This window comes from Pantherophis guttatus, chromosome 2, assembly GCF_059756535.1.
Source record: "Pantherophis guttatus breed Tessera chromosome 2, ASM5975653v1, whole genome shotgun sequence".
NCBI lineage: Eukaryota > Metazoa > Chordata > Lepidosauria > Squamata > Colubridae > Pantherophis > Pantherophis guttatus.
The window spans coordinates 144,498,170-144,521,330 of NC_142064.1; the positions used below are offsets into that span (position 1 = coordinate 144,498,170).

Below are 23,161 nucleotides of genomic sequence, written 5' to 3' on the forward strand. Positions count from 1 at the left end.
ATTTTTACCTTCCAAAGTCACACATGATATATTCATATGCTGAGAGATGGTTGACTTACTGTTACAAGCGTGAATCATGAAAATGTCTGTATTTCTCTCCTCCTACACAAAAGTGTTCTGTCCCTCCCTTTCCTGTGCCTATCTGATGCAGACTTATATTGAACAAAAAAAGTTATAATGAAATATGGGAGGAATTATATTTGTATTTAGCTGCTTTTTTCTGTTTATTTGTTTATATATCACATTTAGAAACTGCCCATCTCACTCACAGAGCTACTCTCAGCAATGTACAATTAAATTAGGAGGCAATTATATTAGGGGGCAATTTAAATAATAGAATAATTAACATTAAGTTAAAAGGCAGGGGGGAGAGCCTTTGAAGTGCCAACCAGGCCCACAGCTTTGTGGTCCTAGCAAGGCAATAGATCTGGATCTTCAAACATTTCTAAAAGGCCAGGTGAGTGGGGGGCCCACCTCACCTCAGGCAGGAGAAGGTTCCAAATGGGGAGGCAATGCAGAGAAGGATGGCTTTTTAGACCACGCCACAACATACCTTCACTGCCTGACCGAGTGGGATGGGGCATAATCGGGCAAAGAGGATTCCATAGGTAGCCTGGCCCCTGCCATGTAGAGCTTTAAAAATGATAAAAAAGAGCCGTGGTGGCACAGTGGTTAGAATGCAGTACTGTAGGCTACTTCTGCTGACTGCCAGCTGCCTGCAATTTGGCAGATCGAATCTCACCAGGCTCAAGGTTGACTCAGCCTTCCATCCTTCCGAGTTCGGTAAAATGAGGACCCAGATTGTTGGGGGCAATATGTTGACTCTATAAACCGCTTAGAGAGGGCTATAAAGCACTGTGAAGTGGTATATAAGTCTTAAGTGCTATTGCTATAACAAACACCTTGAATTGGATCTGGAAGAAAACCAGCCCCAATGCAGCTCGTGCAGCAGAGGTGTTACCTGCGCTGTCTTTGGGGCACCCAAGGTTGCTCACCTGGCCACATTCTGTACCTATGAGTAGATGGAGAGAACCTAATTCAAAAAGAACTCAAGTCCATGCTGCATATCTCCTCGTCTCATGTGACATCACCATCATCATCAACAACAAAACCCAAAAGCTGCCATGGAAAACATACTTAATGTTGTGTAGGTAACATTGCCCTTGTTCTTGGGACTGCAAAAAAAATATATGCAACCAAGGTTTTCCTTGGTTGCAACATCTTGGCAGGTATGATGGCAACATAACCCCATCTGTAGGTGTTACCGCACATGAATTTGTCTGCCTTAAACTGAGGAAAAATTAATTTCACCCATCACTTGTCATGACACAAAATGAATGTTTCCTAACTAGTCCTAAAATTCCTAATGCATTGCAATACAGCTAGTCCTTGACTCATGCTTAGCCATTTAAAATTACAATGGAACCCCCCCTCCTGAAAAAGGTACTTATGACCCAGTTCCAAAATTTTGATGACCCTCCTCATGGTAACATGACTACATCTCATATGCTTGGCAACCGGCTTGCATTTGTGGCTGTTTGCAGCATCCCATAGTCACATGGCCATGATTTATAACATTTTTTTTTTGCTGAAAACCAATGTTGACTTCTGGTTTTCAGCAAAAATGCCCCATAGCAAACAGTGGGTTTGCTTAAGGACCACAGATGTGCTTAACAACCATTGTAAAAATGATTGGTCACATGGGTGACCCACTTTATGACTGACACAACTTATAACTGTAATGGGAAGGCTTCCTTATGGTCATAAGTCATAGATACCTGTGAAGTTCTCTGATGATGGACTCCAGCACAAGTCCAAAAGCTTGGAAAAATAAACCTTTTGTTCCAGTGACCAATTTAGATTGGATCCTGCAGCATTAAACAAATGGTTGTAAGTTGAGGGATACCTGCACATAGGAAGAAATTCAAGCAATATGTGCTTATGGTCAAGCAAAAGTCAATCTTAGTTTAACTAACTCTTAAGAGATTTAATCTCTTCAATGTCTCTTAAATAATGTGGGTGGAGGGAATACACTAGAGTTGAGGAGGCATTGAAATAGTATTGGAAAAACCAGGGTTGAATTTTAAGACTGGAGGAACAAGAAGGAAGAATACTATGGAGATTAGTGGCCATGAGTAAAACAAGGAAAAATGAGAAGAGAACTTCTCTCTCCAAAATATGTTCACTGGAGAAAGAGTTGTCTACCAAGATTCTCAGTCATCCAGGTGATGGTTGTCCCAAAGGTGCTTTTTAAAGAGGCAATTGGACTTTCTGGTTTCTCTTTGAAGACGTTTCGCTTCTCATCCGAGAAGCTGGATCAGAGTTGAAGAAGCTTCGTGGATGAGAAGCAAAACATCTTCAAAGAAAAACCAGAAAGTTCAGTTGCCTCTTGAAAAAGCACTTTTGGGACACTGGGGAGAAAGATGTTCCCTGACAAAGGGCTCCAGCATGAGCCCAAAAGCTTGGAAGAATGAACCTTTGATCCTGGTGACCGATTCAGGTTGGATCTTGCAACATTGTCCTGGGATATGTATATTTACCTTCATTCGCAGTTGTTTAATGACCCTTCAAAGCTACACTGGCACTGAAAAAAATGATTTATGAGGTTTTTTTCATGCTTATCACCAAACGTGAGATTAAAATTCAGATGCTTGGCAAGTGCCATGTATTTATGCCAGTTGCAGTGTCCTGGGGTTATGTGACCACTTTTGCAACCTTCTGACAAGCAAAGTCAATGTGGAAGCCAGGTTCACTTAAACTACTGTATTATTAATTTAATAACTGCAGTGATTCACTTAACAACTGTGGCAAGAAAGATCGTAAAGTTACTTAACTTGTCTATTGCTTAGCAATAGAAATACGGGGCTCAATTGTGGTTGTAAATTGAGGACTATCTTGATACCTCTCAAAGCTTGTTAAGCGCCTGTGATTCAGTAAGTACTATACTGTCCTTGATTGTTACCGATGACTCAATCTCCTGACTATTGAAGCTCTTCAGAATGTTCCTTCTGCTACTATTCCTAATTTTCTTTTGTTTTTATTGTGTTATTGACCTTAAGCTTATCTATATACAAGAAATTTACAGCTGGGACAGGAAATATGTTTTGAGGATGTAAGAGAGTGAAAAGAGAGGTGTGTGTTCATCTTGCAGTCTGAATGGTTTCCAATCCTTCCAAACATACTTTGTCAATATTCACACTTTATTCTAGTACTTTTACAAGTGTCACCTTGTAGTGTATGAATAAGATACAAATTATGTGATAGATTTCTGTGAATCTTAAAAGTGCATAGTTATATCCTCGGTGTCAAGGCAGAAAGCTATAGTTAAACATTTAAATGAGTTCCAAAAGTTAAAAGACTTGTTATCTTTTGCGAAGGTGCAAAAAATATGTTAAACAAATAGATGAACATTGGTGAATACTGCTGTAATTTTAAGTCTTAAGTCAGGATAGATAGTTTTTTTCAGTGAAAATATGTCCATCCATACACAGTTTGAAATTGGCTTATGTGCATGCACTGTTACAGTTATAATTGTAGTAGCCTGTGTGAATAAGTCAACCCAGATCAAAAGCATTTGGAGTCTTTGTATCATCTTGCTTGTATTGAGTTAAAAATCATCATAGGGTTGGAATTTAAATTCCTATCCTTTAAGCAACTTGACTATATAGAGTTGGGAAAAACTAAAACATGCATGATATCAGATGGTATCACCAGATTGACCTTGTCTGGATAGCAGAATCAGTGCCTGGTTAGGACTTAGAACTGTATGTTGGTTGTTGGAGGAAGGCAATCTCCAATATTGTTGCCAAGAAACTTGATTGTTGTTTCCACAGAGTCATCAGGAATCAAACTTGTCTTCAGGATCTTTATCTATCAAATTCAGCTGTGTTTACTTTTTCTTGTATAGCACTCAGACCTTACCTGAAGCTAAGCTAAAGGTGATGTCACAGTACTTACAGCTTGCCCAGGTGAAGTGTTCCTGTAGTCTGTTACGGGGATGGATCCAGATTCAGCTTCTTGAGTTAAAAGGGCTCTTTTGTAAAGTGGGAAGCAGGGGAGTTCTCTTAACAAATGTTGGGGGGGGGGGAAGCACCCCCTCTTCCTCTTCAAACTCTTTCAGTCCGCTATGATTTCTCAAGGTCTTTTCTTGGTGTTTGCAAAGTAGGGTGAAGTGTGGGCTGTTTTTGAGCACTGGCTGAGTAAATGCCACAGCTGCCTCTTCAGAAGCATTCAAATGAAGCTGGCTTCTTTAGCTGGTGGGATGAAAACTAGATAACCAGACCTCTGTTCATGAATTTTGACTTGAGGAATGGAATTATCCTGTGGGGAAATCCAATGCCATAATACTGCTACTAAGAGCAGCAGACCAAACAAAATGTTTACCATACATGTACCTGGCTTTTGATCAACCATCTGAAGGTAAAAGTAGAAAGCTGTGTCATAGCCACTTTCTTTGTTGTGGCTCTGACCACATGGCAAGCCCATCATTTCTCCTCTCCCACAAGTACAGAAATCTGGATTGTGGTGAGACTCAATCTAATTATGGGCAGAAGAGAGAGGCAAACCATCTGTGTGAAAACCTTTAAGCATCAGAAGTATTGTTAACATCCTTTGGGATCTGGGGGATCTGAAGGACCTGTTTATAGCAAGGACTGGTAATCTTTTCAGGCCCCAGAACGCCATTGTGTAATCTGCATGATCTCACATAATAGCAAATGCTTTCCCACTAATTGCTCTAAATCAAGTAAAACTTAGACAGTCTCACTGTGTTACAAAGAGGCTTGTCCTCTGTTAAAGAACTGGGAATGTTTTATACAGCTCTGGAGCAAACTCAATGGACACCACTTTAAAAAAAAATGTGAAAATTTTAGGAAGAACTTTAAAAGCTTTAGTTATTATCAATTATTAAATAGATTTTTAAAAAACTTTGGCTTAATAATTAATACAAGAATCTCAGTTATTCTCACAGTCAGTCAGAAAAACTTTGATGGAGTAGAATATGGGATTTTGGACTCCTTCCTTCCAGCCCTCTGGATTTTGTTAGCCATAATAATTATCTATTAGTCAAATTTGTAGAGCTGACCATCTCACAGAACATGACTCTGGGCAGGATGCAATTGAACCCAACACACATAAAAACAAAAAATGTAGAAAATACAAACTCCAGATTAAAAAATAAATGTTATAAAAACAAATACACAAGGCCTGGGCAAAGGAAGGATAAAAATGGCTACCTCAGCAATGGAGCCAACTAAATATAATAATATAACATAACATAAACAGATCTTGAAGAGCTTCCAGTATGTGAAAAAGGATGGAGCCAGTCTAATTTTGAGGGGAAGAATGTTCCATAAGATGGGCACTCTGGCAGAGAAGGAACATCCCCTGGGGGACAGTTCCCCCCCCCCCCAATGTAGATCCCACAGCGTGCCCTCTCTGCTAGATCGAATCGGGTGGGCTGATGGGATCAGGGAGAGATGGTCCCTCAAATAGCCCAGTCCCATAGTGTTTATTTATTTATTTATTTGTTTTAATTTGTATACTGCCCTTCTCCAACAGGACTCAGGGCGGTGAACAGCCAGAATAAAACAGAACATACAAAATTTAAAAAACAATTCAAAATAATTAAATATTTTTGGCCACAATTTAAAACAAACCCAATTAAAATCAATTTAAAATTAACCAAAAACTATGGGGTCAAGCCAGCCCGAAGGGCTTGAAATGCTAAAACTAGCATCTTGAATTGGATCTGGAAGCCAATTGGCAACCAATGCAGCTTGCTAGATTACCTCATCATCACAAACACATTTTTAAATTTAATTTTATTTATTGATATCCCACCTTTATTATTTTTACAAATAACTCAAGGTGGCAAACATATCCAAACACTTTCCTCCTATTTAGATATCATATCTATATATGTTTATATATGGACAGTTAGACAAGGTGATGTAATCCTCATATATTCTGTCTCATGCATACTTTGATATGTCTTTCCACATATTTAGGCTTTCTAAGTCAAGCCTCTCTCAATGCCTTCTTTATACCCTAGGATTTGCCATGTCCTTGCCTTGCCGCAGGTGAATGGTATTGATTGTAGTTTTTCAACCCTGAGGTTTCTCAAGAAAAAGAAAGAATACACTGCTTTATCCATTCTTTTGCACAGTACCAAACAAGGTTGATTTATAAAATCAAACAAATCTTTTTTCTTCCTTCCATTTATCTTATATTTGACGAGTGAGTTCAAAGGATACAGGATATATTTTGAAACAAATTGCACTTTTCTTTTAGTTCAATAAGCAATTTTAAAAAAAAACCTTCTGAAAACAGAGCTAGCTTAGCAGGCATAATGGATATAGCAGAAAATAGATTCCATCATTGTGAAGCTTTTCAACACAACTATAGCTACAGTCTTTGATTTGTATTTTAAATATATTATTTTTTTCAAATGAATTAAGAAAAGTTCATTGATAATCTACTCCAGCTACTTCTCAGGACTATTTATCCACTAGCAAACTGAGACTACCAGCAAAGAAATTGTGGCTCTATAGCAGGGGTGTCAAACTAAAGCACCCATTGGGGTGCTTAGATCTGGCCCACGGGGCCACCCTGGAAACAGTGAAAGACTGACTTGTGGTGCCTCTGCCAGTGAAAATGGAGCTGAGTTGGGCTACACACAGCCCTCACAGGCTCAGTTTTTGCTGGCAGAGGGTTGCAGGAGGCCGTTGCAGCTGAAAATGGAGCTTGGAAGCCCGTTTTCACTGACGCTTGAGCGCTTGAGCCACCACAGACGCCCCCGACATGAGTGACATCAAACTGGCCACGCCCACTCCAGCCCTCTGAGGTTAAACACAACCCTGATGCGGCCTCAATGAAATCAAGTTTGACAGTCCTGCCCTATAAAATGCTATGAACAATGGCAAAATTTTTACAAATCCTGCAGATTTTATTCTGCTACTCTATTATCATACTTTCTCTCACTTTGAACAGCATTCTTGTCACCTTCTTGATTCTTTTTACTCTTTGTCAAGACCAAGTGGGATCCTCCTACCCAATTATGCGAGCCTCTCTATCACTTCTTTCATCCCATTATCACTGAATGTTAATTCTCTTTAATCCTCCTTGCTTTGTGCATTTTTCTACATATTACCCTGTTTCCCCCAAATAAGACATCCCCTGATAACAAGCCCAATCGGGCTTTTGAGCATATGTACTAAAATAAGACTCCCCTAAAAAATAAGCCCTCCCTGAAAATACTTAAATGCAGAGCTGGAAATCAGGTAAGATGGCAAGAGGAGCCCCATCTTGTTCCACATGCCCCAAAATAGTAAGACCTCCCTGAAAATAAGGCCAAGCGCTTATTTCAGGGTTCAAAAAAATTTATAAGACAGGGTCTTATTTTCGGGGAAACACGGTAGGTGCAGATTTTTGATTTTTCCTTTACTGGTCTTACCCTGCTATTAACAATTTTTGGCCTTCCTCCTTGCTGGCTTCTTTAAGTTACCTCTGCGTTGGTTAGAGTCTTTTTGCCTCGCTTTGGAAAGCTCTTCAATCTTTGCTGCCTATTCTCCCTTGCCAATATTCAGGGTGACTACTGTTGATCTGCCTAGAATATTGGATATTTTTAGGATCGCAGTGGGAAGATAGTTCTGTGCTGTAATGGCTGCTTTGTACCTTAGGCATTTTTCACAACTGTTACTAAGGTTACTTCTTGCTGGTGGCAAAAAATCTACAGGTTTAGCGTAGGTGTGAAAGAAAAAAGTGTGGATTTTCCCCCATTTTCAGCTTACTATGTACAGAGCAATGGCATATTCAACTCTATGCTGAAATTTATGTAGTTGTCCTAAATGCACCAGTATATATCAGAGCTGGAGAAACTGCAGCTACTCAGATGCCAGTGAATTTATTTCTCAGCAGCTCCAGTGCATGGCCAAGCTATACTAGAGCTATAATTCAGCAGCATCTGAATTAGATCCCCTATCCTTAATTGAGATTATGGTATTTATTAGTATTGTTTAGAAAATATCTGCACCGTTTTCAAATGGGAAAGGTGGAGTTGAAAGGTAATATACATAGATTGGTCAATGAACCTAAATATCTTAACAGAATTTTAAAAAAAAGCTTTATGTATTCCCATGAGCCATGAGAGAATATGGAGTACTTTCCTAATGGAAAAGAAATATTTTAAGAGGCCGATATCCTCCTTATCATTGTTCTAAATATAATGTATAAAATGCATGTTAGCAAACCTGATTTTAAAAAGTAATTCTAATTCATATGTTCCTTTCTTCTTCTTTTTAAAAAAAAGAATAAACTAATGCATTGTCATCAAGTACAGAGATATTATTCTGGATCTGCACAAAGTGTTCATTCCTTATTTTTAATAGTATAAATTAATTAAAGAATGCCACACTTCTTTTTCCTGAGAGGGGCAATGGTTGGAACAATCTAATCTAATTCCACTTGTTAATAAACAAAACAGTATTGCTATCTCAGTTTTATTTGGAATTCTTGTTTTCTTTTCATAGAACTAAGTGCAGGATACAAGCATAAATGAGCTTAGAAGCTAAAAAGCATTAGCTTTCCTTTAGGAGTAGATGCAGAACCGAGAGGTAAAGTGTATGATTTATAAGAAGGTGCGTGAAATATAAAAACATTATTTCAACCTTGGGAGAAAACATTCAGAATGCTTCTTTGGAACGTTCTGAATTGGCAGAGTTTTAATGGAATGTAACTGAACACCTTGAATGTTCTGAAATCTTTAAAAGAATGCCCTTGTTCTTTGTTTTTTACCTTAAGGCCACAGAAACAGGTTGCGATGTAAGCAATTGTTACTTACTGGTTGAAGTACAGAGAAGCTGATGTGTTTTTGTTTTTAATGAAAATGTTTTTTTTTTAAATTTCATAGAAAATAAAGCAAATTTTTAAGCACAGTCGCCCCCCCCCCTCTTATTCTGTATGCACAGACGGCCACAAAAGCCTAGGAAACAGCAACCCTCGACATGATTCATTTCAGCAGAACCCATAAACATGGTAACAAAAATACAGTTATCCGGCTGTTTGCTTGAGCTTCTTTTTCTTCCTAATACACAGTTATAGAATATATATCTACATTTAGCAGTTTGACAGCAGCACTTAACAAGCTAAGGTATGAAACCCCCAAAGTGTGAACAAAGTCCACATGCCAAAGCACGACAATAAAGCAAAAGCCATATAGTCTCTGCATTTTATAACTTGGAGCTTACAGATTTCAGGAGCATTATTAGGAATGTTTGGGTAATGTGTACAGAACACACATTCCATTGTCTAATGGCTACTTCGCTAACACGTTCTTCAAGCAAAGAAAATGATGCCTGTATAAATGGATATCATCAGATGGAGCACCCAGAAATCAAACTAACAATATGACTTATAACAAGGAGTGGAAGAGCTCCAGTTTAACAACATAGATACGGCCACAGGTTGATTGTGCAAGTCCCAAATTGAACTATAATGGAAGAAAACAATTACCCAGTGTCTACAATATGATCTTGAACACACACCATTTTCAAGGAGGAGATCAGGAATTACTTTGAAGTATTGACTTTCATTGATGGGGAATGCAAGAAAATATGGAATAAAAAAGAAGTTGTTAACAATGAAGGTGAAAACAAACTGCCAATGCCCAAGAAACTGAAGAAACCAAATTGAATGTTAAAACAACAGATGATGGAAATTTCCAGGAAGAGAAGAGAAGCCAAAGCCAAGAAAATAGCAATAGCCCTTAGACTTATATACCGCTTCACAGTGCTTTTACAGCCCTCTCTAAGCAGTTTACAGAGTCAGCAACATTGCCCCCAACAATCTGGGTCCTCATTTTACTGGCCTTGGAAGGATGGAAGACTGAGTTAACCTTGAGCTGCTCAGAATTGAACTCTTGAAATGAGCAATCAATTAGTCCTGTGACACTGCATTCTAATTACTGAGCCATCATGGCTCTATAAAAATAAAAGAATTTTGGGAGGAACTTAACAAACTATTTCAGAGGGCTGCTTATAGAGCAAGAGTATAACAATATCAGTAAAGATACCAAAGATGGAAACAAACATGGGAAAATAAGACTTCCAGATTCAGAAGGAGATTTCAATCTCAGATTAGTATGCTAAAGGATGTCAGTAGATCTAATTCACAGGATCAGTCATAGATGGAAGAAGTATATTGAAATTGACACTGCCTAGCTGACGGCACCCTGAGGAGTCCCTCTCTGTGGGAGCGTACTGGCCAGTGGGGGGCTATTGGCGGCAGAAGGCAGTCCCACAAATACCCAGGTCCGATTAATACCCAGTATTAATCTATGGTGCCAAAAAGCCAGAAAGAGTCTGGGGGCAGCCTTCTCTGACTAACAAACTAAGATATGTTTTCCCCCCTTATTGCTTTGGTGATGGAGCTCACCTGTCTTTGTCAGGGTCATCTTCCTTATTCTCTATAGATTGGTTAGATTGGAAAAAGATGAGTGTTTAAAATTGGAGGAAGTAACATCAGTAACTTGCGGTATGCTGAATACACTACTCTGATAAAAGATTGATTGTATTTTCAGTGCAATAGTCAAGGAATTATTGACTCTGGTTAAATGAAAATAGCAACATAGCTTAAGCCAGCAAAGATGCAGCTTATTATGTGAGCAAGAATGAGCAGCAATGTGCTATGACACATATATTTTTCTCCCGATAAACTATGCAGAGAGAGTACCTGAATATATATTGAGGGAAGCTGTATTGGAAAAAGATGAGCATAACTAGAGGAAGAATCATCAGTGCGGCAATGAGTACTACTGTGCTAGCCAAAAATGCAAATATGTTCTGCAAGGGCAAATAATGAAAGTCAAAGAGCATGGGGAAAGAAATAGGACTATGATTAACTATAAAGAAGACCAAAAGTACAACAGATCCAGCAACCGGCCTCAGAATTAACAATGAAGACATTGTAGTGATAGACAGTGTTAACATTTGAGAATTAATTATCAATTGTTGAGGAACCAGCAGTCAAGGGTTGTGCTACAGGAGAGTGCTTGGTAGGTACAAGGCAGTGAAGGCCTTGTAAAAGATACTCAGATGTTGTGATGTGTCTCTAATTAACATGTAGGCAGTGATAAACTGGTCCCCTTTACAAGCTATGCTAGAAAACATTAAAAAAATCCCAAGCATTGTGACTCTTAGATTGTTTGAATAGCACCACTCAAAATGGTCCTCTTTAACCTAGACTAGAGCTTGGAATAACACAAGTGTTTTGGAATAAAATTCTTGGAACATGGGTGTTTTGATCAGAACTTGAAATATTAGGAAACATGTTTTAAGCTTGGGATGTTTTACAGCGTCTGCTGAGCTTGGGCCTGAAATTGGGAGTTAAGAAGAGTCAAATTTGTTAGTATTTGTCTGCAGGACCAGGTGTACTGAGGCTATGAGCTAGGCTGAAAATCTGGAAAAAATCCTGATGGAGGCTTGCTTTCTCACTGCTACCAAGGAAACTACCAAGAGCCCAGGGAGTCATCAGGAGTTAAGCTTGACTTGAGGAAGACTTAAACTTTTAGATCAGAAAAGTTTCCAGGTTCAATCCCAGATATTTCCCAGACTTTTTTTTTTTTAAACCATTCTTTGAAAACTGGAAAATACTGCCTACCGCAGAAGAAAGAGGGATTCCTGATACGAAGTAAAATAAGTTTCTAAAATAATTTGGCTGCAACTATCTGGAAATTCAAAGGAAAAGTTAGGAAGGAGAATGTGTTGATAGAGCCAACTATTCTTTTTATGATAGGAGATTTTAGCTCTTAAAACATTTGGTTTGCTTTCTGTCTTGCCACAGATTATCAATGCTGGGAGAACACTTGTGATTGGGGGTGAGAGGAAGTGGGGAGAGGAGAGCCCTTTGGACGAAACCCAATAGACACTTGCTTTCTTAGAGATTATGTAAAATCTATCTAAACCTTCACCCACCAAAGTTCTTTATTAGTTTATGAGGATGACTTGATCCAACAATGACGTCTATTAATTTGGTTTTACAGAACAGTCTCTACCAGAACTGGAAACACACAAAAATGGGGGGAGGGGATGAGAATTTTGGAATGGTAAGTTGCAGTTGCATGTCACACAATGTTAATATGTTATTGAAGTGTGGAATTGTTCTTAGAAAATATCAGAAGGCTCTGAGATCCATGCAGAATTTAATAATGAACACATTGCTGTACATTTGTCAAAGCTCGGGATAATTGTGTGTTGAACTGAGGATCCTGCATGACCCTTGTAAAAGAAATGTAAAACACACACACACACATATTTGGATAGGTATATTTTCCATTCTCTTGTTAAGAACAATATTGTAGTACTGCTACTGCACCCTATAAATACTAAATGACCCATTTAACCTGAATATAAGCTGCCCGGTCTTTTTTTTTTTTTCTTTTTCAATGCCATGTAAGGATTTTTTTCCCCTGATTTGAGATTCCGTTAGTTTATTCAAAGAAACTTGCTCCAATAACTGCTTTGAATGGCAACCTGCATGTTAAACAGTCTCCTCCTCCCCTCCCCCATCAAAACAACAGGTAGGGCAAATGCAAACATTCCCTTGGTTCCTGACCTATTTCCGGATTCCAGATCACTTCTGTTTTGGCTTTTCTCTCTCCGGCACCAGAAACTCATAGTGTATCTCAGTTTAAAACTGCTAAGAGGAACACAAAGCCACTTTTCATTTTTTGCCCTCTGCCCTGCATATTTCCTCTATGAAAGCAAAGAGATTTCAGGATACCGCTGAAAAGAGTACAGTATTACAGTGGATTTGTTTGTCTTCTGTCTATTCTAGTATCTGGAGTTGAAAGTAGGTAATCCTGGATTTACGATCCATCCAAAGTTCTGACAGACCTACCTGAGGAGGGTACTTGTGATCTGGATTTGAAATTACAGCAGTTGGGGGTTGTGTAACTGTACGGTGTATAGTTGTGTAACTGTACTTTGGTCACTAGCTTTTGATGCTTGGCAGCTGGGCTGCATTTGCAGCCATTTGCAACATCCTGCAGTCACATGACTGAGTTTTACGATGGTTTTGTCAAAAACTGGCATTTACTTTCTGTTTTCAGTTAAACTAGAAGCCATTGGTTTGCTTAATGACCACAGCATTTGTTTAACGACCACAGCAGCAGCTTTACAATTGTTGCATTCATGTAACGACCACTGCAATGAAGATTGTAAAAGCAGGTTAGTCCCATGACATTGTATGACCATCCCAAGTTATGACCATGATGGCAGGCTCCATTACAGTCATAACTTGAGAACTACCTGAATATTAATATGTCCTTAGTGGAGATTTGCAAAATTTTGCATTATTTTTTCATCTTGAAGTGAATAATGGGCAAGGTATTATTTATTATAAAAGATCAATGTATAATCTACAATATTTTTCAAACATGGCAATATCAAAATCTGCAGACTTCAGCTCCCAGAATCCCCCAATTTCCCATAATTCCCTGAACTCCCTAATTGCTGACTGGGGGATTCTTGGAGTTGAAGTCCACCCATCTTAATATTGCCAAGTTTGAAAAATCTACCAGGAGAATATGGAGGTATGTGTGTGTAACTTCATCCTACATTTTTTAAAGTTTAGTCTATTTTGTTTTTTGTTTTTATTTCTTAGAGCTTTAGGCAGCATTTATCAAAAAAAGAAAACGGCTGTGATCTTAGCAATAACAAATGTTATTTTAGAAAGTGACAAATTTTTATCAGGGCTTGTGGCAGCATAAGATGTCTTCCAATTTCTAATCTATTAGAAATGCAAAAGAATTCTGTGGGGGTTTCCTGTTCTAAAATTCTGTGCCGGCTGGCTTAGTTATGAGCTACCATTTGAAATGTCCTGCGGTGTGCTGAACAGCTGGAATATTGTAGGAAATTGTAATATGGAGCAGAAAGCTTGGTGACTCAGTACAGGAGGGCCTCTCTAGATCAGGGGTTTCCAACCTTGGCAACTTTACGACTTGTGGACTTCAGCTCCCAGAATTCCTCAGCCAGAATTCTGGGAGTTGAAATCCACAAATCTTAAAATTGCCAAGGTTGGAGACCCCTGCTCTAGATAACAGTCTCATCTTAAGAAGAAGGGAAATCTTCTTCTTTTCCAATATGGGCCCAGGGCTAGGATCCTTTGACTTTATTCTTCCTCTCGACAACAAACAGGAGGCTGCCAAGAATCAGAACATTTGTGTTATCTTTTTCTATATGCATACAAACTCTCTCTCTCTCTCTCTCTAATCGCTTGACTGATTATGTATGATCAAGTTGGTGTTGGCTTGTAACAATTACATAGATTTTTTTTCCAAATCAATCTGTCACTAACCTGGTTTTTCAGGTCTTTCAATGGTGCGTTCATCACCACAGTAACTCTATCTATCCATCTTGTTGCTTGTCATCTTCCTCTTCTCTTTGTTTCGCAATTCTGATTATTACAGTTTTCTTCAAAGTGTTAGGTCTTCACGTATATCCAGAATAGGATAATTTGAGCCTGGCCATTTTTTTGCTTCAAGTAAACACTCAGTGTTTATTTGTGTGAGGATACATTTCTCTGTTTCCTTGGTTATATGCACTATTCTCAGGTGTCTCCAATACCAAAGTTCAAAAGCATGAATAGTCTTAGCATATCTGGTACTTGCAAGTTCCTCTCCTGACCTTTCGCAAATGGAGTACTCAAGTGTAGCAAACACACATCAAGTGCTCCTTCATCTGTGAACTGAACACAATGGTGCAGAGAATTGCTAGAATATTTAAGGCACCAGGCTGGAAACTGGGATATTGGGAGTTCTAGGTCCACCTTAGGGACAAAATCAGCTGGGTGATCTTGGGCCGCTCTCTCTCTCTCTTTTTCTCTCCCCCCCCCCCCCCGGCCTTAGGAAGGAGACAAGGGCAAATTGCTTTCAAAAATACTTGCTAGCCCAGGCAGTTGCCAGGAGTCAACATGGACTTGAAGGCACACAGTTTTATGCCTTTCCCAATGTAATTAGTGTATATCCAGAGCCTTTTAAAATAGGGTTAGATGCCCTGGGTTACACCTGAAGTGTAGCACTAACACCAGCACTTAAACTTATATATTGCTTCATAGTGCTTTACAGCCCTCTCAAAGCAGTTTTACAGAGTCAGCACATTGCCCCCAACAATCTGGGTTCTCATTTTACCAATTTCGGAAGGATGGAATTTTTAGTCAACTTCAAGCCTCTCAGAATCAAACTCCTGGAGTGAGCAGTGAGTTAGCCTGCAATACTTCATTCTAACAAGGGCTTAAGTATTACACTTAGTTTGAGGAAGCCAAGAGTTGAGTCCAGGACCCTAGCTATAGAATCCACTGGGTAGTTCAAACTGTCTCACGGGATTTTTGTGAGAATGATAAGATGAGGAGAGCCCCCACTGTTTGCACACCCTGAGGAAGAATGCAATCGACATAATAAGTAGTTGCAACAGCTCTCACTCCCAAGTATCTGGCTGAGGTCACATATCATGCTTAGTTGGGATTAATCATGGTTCTCTAAGCAAGCACTAATGCCGGTTTTTTTAAATTATTATTTTCTGTACTTTTCCAGTGCTACATTATTTTAAGGTGTGATATTTGGAACAGTATATTCGATACATATCAGTTTCCTAATGATTCTATTGCATCTATCTCCAGCCCATCAGAGCAAGAAGGCAGGGCATGTTGCGGGGCAATCTATTGTTTATTGTTTATTTAGCATATGATGAGTACATTACAAAGAAGTAACTATCCAACTATCAAGGAAGTAGGTACATTTGGTGCGACCTATAAAAAGGTCTCCGGTGTGGTGACTCCTCCCTTCGAAGCATCATTCCCCCAGAGATAAGATTGGCCCCCAGTTTTTTGCATTTTTGCAGAAAAGGCAGACCTGATTTTGTCAGCAAACTTGGGGACACCATCCGGAGCTGATCAAGTGGCTTATCTGATTGTGTTGCCATTGCTGCAGAATGGGGGAGTTTGTTGGGGTGTGTGTTAAAACTGGATCTTTAACTTTGGATGTTTACGTAATAATAAATTGATTTACACAAAATGTTTCAGTATTAGTAATTTTATTTGCAATTCCTTTCCATTAATTCCCACAGTAGAATTCTTACCTTTACAGCATCCCACACTTGATCAGAATTTTTTTATTGAATTTCCAGTACCTCCAACAATGTGACTTGATCATCACTACAGATAAGAACCATTAGTATTAAACTGGAATTTTACATGCCCAGATGTGTATTGTTATCATTTTATGTTATTGGATACTAAATGCAATTGCCGATTTAATATCCGTTCTCTTGGATAGCACATTTTGGAGTTCTTCTATCTTCTTTAATAACCCTAAAAATTTGCTGTTTTAGAACAATCAGGCCATTTCATTATTAATTCTAGTTCTGTGTTTCTCAACTGTGACAACTTGAAGAGATGTGAACTTCAATTTCCCGAATTCTAGCTAGCATACTGGCTGGGGAATTCTGAGAACTGAAGTTCACTTATCTTGACTTATCTTGACTTATCCACTTATAAGTAAAGTCCATTTACTTATCCTCTTTTATGACACTTCCATTTCTAGTGGTTCAATCATAATTACCCTTTTTTCTCTTGGGTCTTAGCCTGATTCATGATATGCATCTACCAATCTTTGTTAAAATTTATTTTGTTGTCTTCCGTTTCTTCTAAGCAAGTTAGGGCTCTTCATCAAAATTTCTCACAAAAGGTTCTTGAGTAAATTATGTTAAGGATCTTCTTCTTCCTTGATTACTAGGAGGGGAATAATTCAATGTTGATTTGACCAAAAAAACCCTCCCCCATAATCCTTCTCAGAGCATATGATTAACATGTGGGATTCATTGCTCCTAGTTACTTACTTGGATGATTTAACCCAGGATTGGAGAAATTTATGGAGGCCAATTCTATCAAGGGCTGTTAGTCTTGAAAATTCTATATTATCATTAGGTTGGAGAAAGTGTGCCTCCAGATACAAGTTACAGAGGGGAAATTAGAGAAGATAAGTATGTCTGCAACTCCTTTTTTTAAAATGAAGATTTTAATTTTTTTAACATTTAAGGAATAAAGTAACTGCATATAAGAAAAAAGAAAACGAGTAAGGGCATAATGGAAGGAAAACAAATACTATACTTATCATAAATAAGTATAGAATATACAATTGTCATAAATTTAAAAAATCATTATTCCCTTAAACCAGGGTGGATTTAATTTAAATCGAGTCGATTTAAATCATGATTTAAATCACTAGTAAAAAGACTTGATTTAACTCAACTCGATTTAAATCATAACTTTTAAAGAGCAACTGTCATCTCTGCTACTCCTTTGACCCGCTGTTGACTCACCGATAGTCCCAGTGTTGCAGAATATACAGCCTTGTGCTACATAACTAAACTCCATTTCATGCTGAATAAACTAAATTATTTATGTATCTTAAATAGAAAACTATCTTACGATAGATTTTTACCCCAAAAGTTTTTTATTAAAATAAATTCAATAAAAATAAAAAAAAATCCAATTTAAATCAAAAAAATCCAATTTAAATCAAAAAAATCCAATTTAAATAAAAAAAAATCCGATTTTTTGATTTTTTTAAAAAAATCATTGATTTTTATCCACCCTGCCTTAAACTGAATATATAAGACTAGACTCCTCATCTTTACACATTGAAAAACACTATGAAACTCTGAACATTAATATTTGTATGGATGTCACCACTATTTATCATTTTTAAATTTTGTATTTGATGTTTTTTACTTCTGGCTGTTCACCGCCCTGAGTCCTTCGGGAGAAGGGCGGTATATAAATTTAAATATTAAATTAAATTAAATATTAAATTACCTAAAATAAAAGCTATACCACCCAGAGTTCCTCTGTGAAGGAGATGGGCAGTTCTTAAAATATAATAAAGCGAATAAACAAACAAATGTGTTTCTTATAAAAAGAACAATGAAAAATAAACAGGAAAAACAATAGGTAAAAACAGTATAAACTTCCAGATTCCCTCCCATTGTACCCAACTGGAGATTACCCATATTTATAAACATTAAAATCGCTTCCGATTACTATTTTACATCAAACATTTCCCGTTTAAAAACTGTACTGCACATGATATGTCTTTTTGGGGGAAAGCGCCTCAAAATGAAATGCTTCGTTGAGTGAGGGTTTCTTGCCTTCCGCCTTGAAAGAGGCGGTGGTGAGGCCCCTCCTCAAGAAGCCGTCTCTGGATCTGGCTGTTTTGGCGAATTACCGTCCAGTCTCCAACCTTCGCTTTGTGTTGAAGGTTGTTGAGAGTGTGGTTGTGCGACAGCTTTCCCAGCACCTGGATGACGCTGTCTATCTAGACTCGTTCCAGTCTGGTTTCAGGCCTGGGTACAGCACGGAAACGGCATTGGTCGCATTGTTAATGATCTCTGGAGGGCTCGGGACAGGGGTTGTTCCTCTGTCCTGGTCCTATTAGATCTCTCAGCGGCTTTTGATACCATCGACCATGGTATCATGCTGTGCCAGCTGGGGGTTGGGGGCACCGTATTATGGTGGTTCTCCTTCCTCTCTGACCGGTCGCAGTTTGTGTTGGCAGGGGGGCAGAGGTTGTCCTCGAGGTGCCTTATGTGTGGGGTGCCGCAGGGGTCGGTCCTCTCGCCCCTTCTGTTCAACATTTATGTGAAGCCGCTGGGTGAGATCATCCGTGGTTTTGGGATGCAGTTCCATCAGTACGCTGATGACACTCAGCTGTACATCTCCACCCCAGACCACCCCAGTGATGCCCTTGAAGTGATGTCCCAGTGCCTGGAGGCCGTGCGGGTCTGGATGGGGAGAAACAGACTCCGACTTAACCCCTCCAAGACTGAGTGGCTGTGGCTCCCGGCGTCCCAATATAGCCAGCTGGTGCCATCGCTGGCTATTGGGGGCGAGTCATTGGCCCCCACGGAGAGGGTTCGCAACTTGGGTGTCCTCCTGGATGTGCGGCTATCTTTAGAAGAGCATATGACGGCCGTGGCCAGGGGGGCTTTTTATCAGGTTCGCCTGATCCGCCAGTTGCATCCCTTTCTGGATCAGGACTCCCTGCGCAAGGTCACTCATGCCCCCGTCACTTCCTGACTGGACTACTGCAATGCTCTCTACATGGGGCTCCCCTTGAAGAGCATCGGAGGCTCCAGCTGGTCCAAAATGCGGCCGTGCGGGTGATTATGGGAGTGGCGGGGCGCTCCCATGTAACACCTCTCCTGCATGAGCTGCATTGGCTCCCAGTGGTCTTCCATGTGCGATTCAAGGTGTTGATTAACATCTTTAAAGCACTCCATGCCTTAGGACCTGGGTACCTACGGGACCGCCTTCTGCTACCGACAGCCTCACACCGGCCAGTATGCTCCCACAGGGTGGGGCTTCTCGGGGTGCCGTCAGTCAGACAATGTCGACTGGCGACCCCCCGGGGGAGAGCCTTCTCAGTGGGGGCTCCTGCCCTCTGGAACAAGCTGCCCCCAGAGATACGGAGGATCCTGGACTTGCGCACTTTCCGCCGTGCCCTGAAGACTTTGTTATTCCAGCAAGCCGGGCTAGCCTAATTTTAACGGTTTTAAATTTTAAATTGGATTTTAATGGGATGTTTTTAATTGTGGGCCGAAGTATTTAATCTGGTTTTAAATTGTTTTAACTTTTATATTTATGTATTTGATCTTGGCTGTTCACTGCCCTGAGTCCTTCAGGAGAAGGGCGGTGTATAAATATAATAGATAGATAGGTAGGTAGGTAGGTAGGTAGGTAGGTAGGTAGATAGATAGATAGATAGATAGATAGATAGATAGATAGATAGATAGATAGATAGATAACATCTGGTTGGCCACTGTGAAAAACTAAGATGGCCTTTGGTATGAACCAGCAAGGCTGTTCCTACATTTTTGTGTGTTTCTTTTTTTATTGCCTTGCTCACATAATCCCCCCCCCCCCCCCCGAGCTTTCTTACAATTCTAGCAACTTCTAGGATTGGCAGTATTTTTTCTAATCTTTGGCATACATTTGAACCTGAATAAAAATGTGTTTATTCCTTCAACCAATTTTGCTTATTTTAATGTTTTAGATGTGACCTCACATTAATGGTTTTGTTGATAGTCTGCCCGGGAAATGGGCAGATAAGAACTTGCTGTCAAGCAATTTGTTACAGTATGTTTTGAAACTTAAATACAAGCAATGCTCATTTTATCATGTTTAACTTGTGTGGGAAATCCACTAGGACTTAAGTGCATTCTGAAGCATGTGAAATCTGAAATGAAAAACTTTTAGATTTATATAGACACACATACACAAATACACACAATGTACTTACAGATAGTCCTTGTTTAGTGACTGCCTTGGATAGCGATTATTTGCATTTATGATAGTGATGAAAAGTAACTTTGCAATCAATCCCCACATTTACGACTTTTGCAGACATGCAAAGCAAAGCTGAAGTAAGATTGTAAGGACAGCCAAGATTTCATTTAGTGGCTGCTTTGCTTAACAACTGAGTTGTTGGCCCCAAATGTGTTCACTAAACAAGGACTGCCTACAGTAGTGGCCAAAATTGTGGAAACATTTTGGGAAAAGTGTATTTTCTAAAACTAGCTAATAACACTACTTTTTTTTTAGTAGTACCATAAAATTATATATCAATGGAAAGATAATTTAATCAAGAATGTAATGCAATAACTTTTATGAAGAATTTGCTATTAGAATAGCAGTTACCGTATAAAGAAGAAAAGTGAAACATGTAAAAAAATCCTGAGATATACAAAAATTATCACCATAGAAAAAATGAGGTAAGTTTTCCTTCTTCCAATTTTGCGCATAGACTATGCGGGCTGCTGTCAGTATATGTAATATTAAATAATATATTTCCTTAGTATAGTTTTCTATGGAAATCCCTAGTAGAAACTTACCATCAGAAGAAGATTTAATTAGGAATCTTAGAGTGCGCAGAGATGGACAAATTAACAAAAGAAATCAAGGAGAAAGAGGATACAGAATATTACAAAGTGTGATGTAGGTGATTTGAATGGTTGGAGAATAGGAAAAATGAGAAAGAAGAATAAAGGAGAGAGGGGAGAAAAAATGCTGAAGATCAAAGTACAATTTAGACGAAAGAAAGAATGATGGAAAATAAATTGTTGAATAAGATAAAGTTAAATTATGTGTGAATAGATGTAAATAGTAAGAAAGGATCACTTCGAAGTAGCTGTAAGGAAAAGTGATATGTATATAAATGTGTGTTTGTGTCTTGTTTTTAATATTTTCAAAATAAAAAACTTTTTTTAAAAAAGAAAAAATGAGATATACAAAAATTATCTCGTCAGTTAATAGTTTGTTGGGTAACCTTTAGCATGAATTACGGCCTTACAACGTCTTCCCATGGAGTGAACCAAGTCTTTTAGTTCTGCAGCTGTTATAATGTGAAATCAAGATTGAACGATTGCTTCTATCAACTGGGTTTTATTGCTGGGTCGCTCCTGACTAACAAGTTTCTTTAGTCGGCTCCATAGATTTTCAATTGGGTTAAGGTCTCGACTATTCCCAGGCCATTCCAGCAGTGGAATATGATTATATTGAAACTCCCCCCAAAAAAGTGGTATTATTAGCCATCAAACCTCAAAAGCACACTTTTCCCAAAAGGTTTCCACAATTTTGGCCACTACTGTATACTTACAACTTCATTAATTATCTGAGAACAGATTTGGCGTACTGTGGAAATAACGTAGCCTAATATCTGAGGATGTCAGGCTGGCAGAATCCTTTCCTAGTGCATACTTCCAACATCAGAAGTGAGAGAAAAAGAACTGAGCAGTACAATCCTATATAGTTTACACAGAAATAAGCCTGATAAACTCCAGGGGGATTTTGCCTTAAGAAGATTTAAAGGCTTGCAGCCTTCTACCCAAAGCAGAACCTGACTTGATGACACCTAATTGACTAATAAAGAAGAGGGAAATGCTGTCACTGCATATCTTTTCTTCACTCCCTTTCTGAATAGAAAAGTAAATAAAAAAGGGAAGTCTCCCATAGATCCATTTTGGGAAGATTTATTGGGTTTTGAGAGGCAGAAGTACCTATTGAAACGCTTAAAATATCTTGCTGTCTAAAAAACGGAAACATCAACCTCAGTTTTGAAACATGAGTGTTTTCGTAAGTCCATGCAAGGCTCAGTGTACCCATCTTGCTGCTCAAACACACTTGCATTAAAAAAAAATACAAGAGAAAAGAGTGCTAAACCTACATGGGGTTGGAATGAGGTGGGGGGGACCATACTTTTCATCCTGATATATAGCTCTGTAAAGCTTTTAAAAGATGAAGATCAGCAAACTGGAGAGTTGGCAGTTCTGCTTGGCAGGTTTTACAAGTAACAGATTTAAAATTAGGCCTCTAGGCTCTTTCTTTGACATGTGACTTCAAGTGACCTGGGAGGTTTGTACAGTAATCTTGCCTTTGTGAAGAACTTGGGAATTGACCCTTCTTGTGTAATCCTGGATTTACAAGGTGTAAAAAACCAGAGGGTTGCAAAAAGTAACTTCTATCCCTGTCATGATTACTAAGTGCTCAGTCCTTGAGCAATCCCACATGCTTGCTGACTCTTTCTTCTCATTTATTTTTCTTCTTTTACTAGGGCACTGAAACCCCAGAGAGTAGCTACGGGGACCGTGAAAGTGCCTTCAGTGAATCAGATCTCTTTCCAGATGAAGACACCATGACCCTGGCCCAGCAGGAAGTCCACCATGAGTCTGATATGGACAGTGCCATTGAAAGTAACCACAGTTCAGAAGCACCAGTTGTATGCAAGGTTGAGAAGGATGCTGTGTTGAATGGCCTCTTCCTGCCTGGAGATAAGTGAGTACAAATACCGTTGGAAAAGCTTTTTTTTTTTTTAATTATTATTTTTATCCTTTTAAAAAGCCTTCAGCTGTAGGCCGGGTCCTTCCTCATAATAGATATTGATGGATGCATCGCTTCCACATCGTTGACTACCAATGGCAGCACAGCTGATGAAAATGTCTCTCAGTTACGGCATATATAAAGGGAGCAGGAGAGAGAGAGAGACAGCTGAGACCCATCAATCTGCTAATTTCCAGTCTTGGATTTTTACTAACTTTTTGCATTACTCTTGAGA

The 23,161-nt window shown here is 39.0% G+C and overlaps 1 protein-coding gene across 2 annotated transcripts in view; it reads left to right on the forward strand.

Annotated features, from left to right (window-relative positions):
- RAB11FIP4 (RAB11 family interacting protein 4) overlaps positions 1-23,161 on the forward strand; it is a 213,422-nt gene that overhangs the window by 162,466 nt on the left and 27,795 nt on the right. For both annotated transcript variants that reach the window (XM_034412500.3, XM_034412501.3), the window contains one exon: positions 22,661-22,881. In XM_034412500.3, the coding sequence (XP_034268391.2) occupies positions 22,661-22,881 (221 nt within the window). The remainder of the gene's footprint in view (positions 1-22,660; positions 22,882-23,161) is intronic.